The 1,564-nt window shown below is 35.7% G+C and overlaps 1 protein-coding gene across 1 annotated transcript; it reads right to left on the reverse strand.

The window, feature by feature from the left end:
* Positions 1-290: 290 nt before the first annotated feature.
* On the reverse strand, positions 291-1,280 carry LOC138767363 (olfactory receptor class A-like protein 1). The gene has a single exon (XM_069944859.1). The coding sequence runs from the start codon at positions 1,278-1,280 to the stop codon at positions 291-293; it is 990 nt and encodes a 329-aa protein (XP_069800960.1).
* Positions 1,281-1,564: the final 284 nt, after the last annotated feature.

Below are 1,564 nucleotides of genomic sequence, written 5' to 3' on the forward strand. Positions count from 1 at the left end.
ACACAAGAAATGAAACAGTTGAAACACAGATATGACAATATGTTAACATATTATATATTATGAGATACATTGTACAGTAACATCAATAAGACACTTGGGCTGTATACACTGGTATACATTTCATTACACAGTATACATTTTCTATAGTACATGTTAAAGGACAATATATGACTACAGTTTTCCTACTTGTGAAGACCTTTATATATGTTCTGTTTTCAAGGAAAAAAGAATACATAAACTGTGATTGTAGTACTTCACAATGGACAGCATGACAGTATGAATAGTTTTTGTTATCTTATTGTATCCTTGTTATCAGACTTACTTATTGAGAACACAAGTCCATTGTTCGTTGCATTTTTGGGCAAAGTCTTCTTTGCATATGAATATTTAAGCTTGTTTTTAAGTTTAGGGTTAGTTATAATGATGAGTATTGGGCTTAGTGACGCATAGGATGATGTTAAGAATACACGGATTTCATTCATATTGGGGTTTACATAAGACAAAGTCAACATATAAACCCACATTGAGTTATCTAGTCCAAATAGTATCACATAGAGGGCGACTAATAAGATGACCGCTCTGGAGGCTTTGTACTCAGCTGAACTTTTCTGACCTCTGTCTGAACTCCTGATTCCTCTTACATTTCTCTCATGTTGGAGCAAGGTGTATACTATGTAAATGCTCGAAAGTATCATCAGTGTTACCAAAATTAAATCCCGAAGCAAATAAAAAGTTCCATTGACAGTGTATGATGTATAGGTTACAAAGTCAGCATCACAATATATCAAGTGCAGAGTGTATGGGGAGGATGTTGTGTTTTTCCTGGCATGTGATATAAGAATAGTGTAAGAATACATTGAAATAAGGAGAACACAGAGAATGATGATGATGGTCATGGCATTTTGTGAGACCTTCTGTTTCAGGTAGCTCCACACTTTAGTTGATGGGGCAAGGAGAATGCACTGGTGACAACTTAGTAGACTGGTGATACCAATGGACATAGCTCTACTCACTCTGTATGTAAATATCATAAATTTACATTCAGACTCATCAAGTAAATCCTCTAGACCTATAGCGTTCAGGAGCTGGAAGATGATTCTCGAAAAAATGACCAGAAGATTGGCTGTTGCCAACATGGTCAGTATTATATTGGTTGGAAGAAGCTTTTTTTCAATGATTTTGACTAAGACAAATTGTATAATAATGAACATATTTCCTGGAATCCCAATGATTACAAGTAGGAAAAACCCAATTGCTTTTAGGAGAAGATAAGGATCCATGTGACCTGAAGTCTTCTATGTCTGTAACCTGGAAAAGCAGAAATAACTGCATAAAATGTAGGAGGCTATACAAAGCAACAAGTATCCTGACAGACTCTAATAACAGCAGCAACAAGGGCAAAGACTTGCGGAATGATATCGTGTTAAGATAATGTGAAAACTAAAGAAAGAAAACATAAGATTTACAGAGGATGTGATCCATGGATGTATAGTGAACATACCTCACTTATCATACTGCACCACTGCGGTAGGGATGTAGGAATGATAACTCCGGCCTGTATTTA

The sequence above is a fragment of the Dendropsophus ebraccatus genome, chromosome 11, assembly GCF_027789765.1.
Source record: "Dendropsophus ebraccatus isolate aDenEbr1 chromosome 11, aDenEbr1.pat, whole genome shotgun sequence".
Taxonomy (NCBI): Eukaryota; Metazoa; Chordata; class Amphibia; order Anura; family Hylidae; genus Dendropsophus; species Dendropsophus ebraccatus.

Bases quoted from the DNA above. Each gene is read 5' to 3' on its own strand.
- LOC138767363 (XM_069944859.1), bottom strand. From the start codon at position 1,280: ATGGATCCTTATCTTCTCCTAAAAGCAATTGGGTTTTTCCTACTTGTA.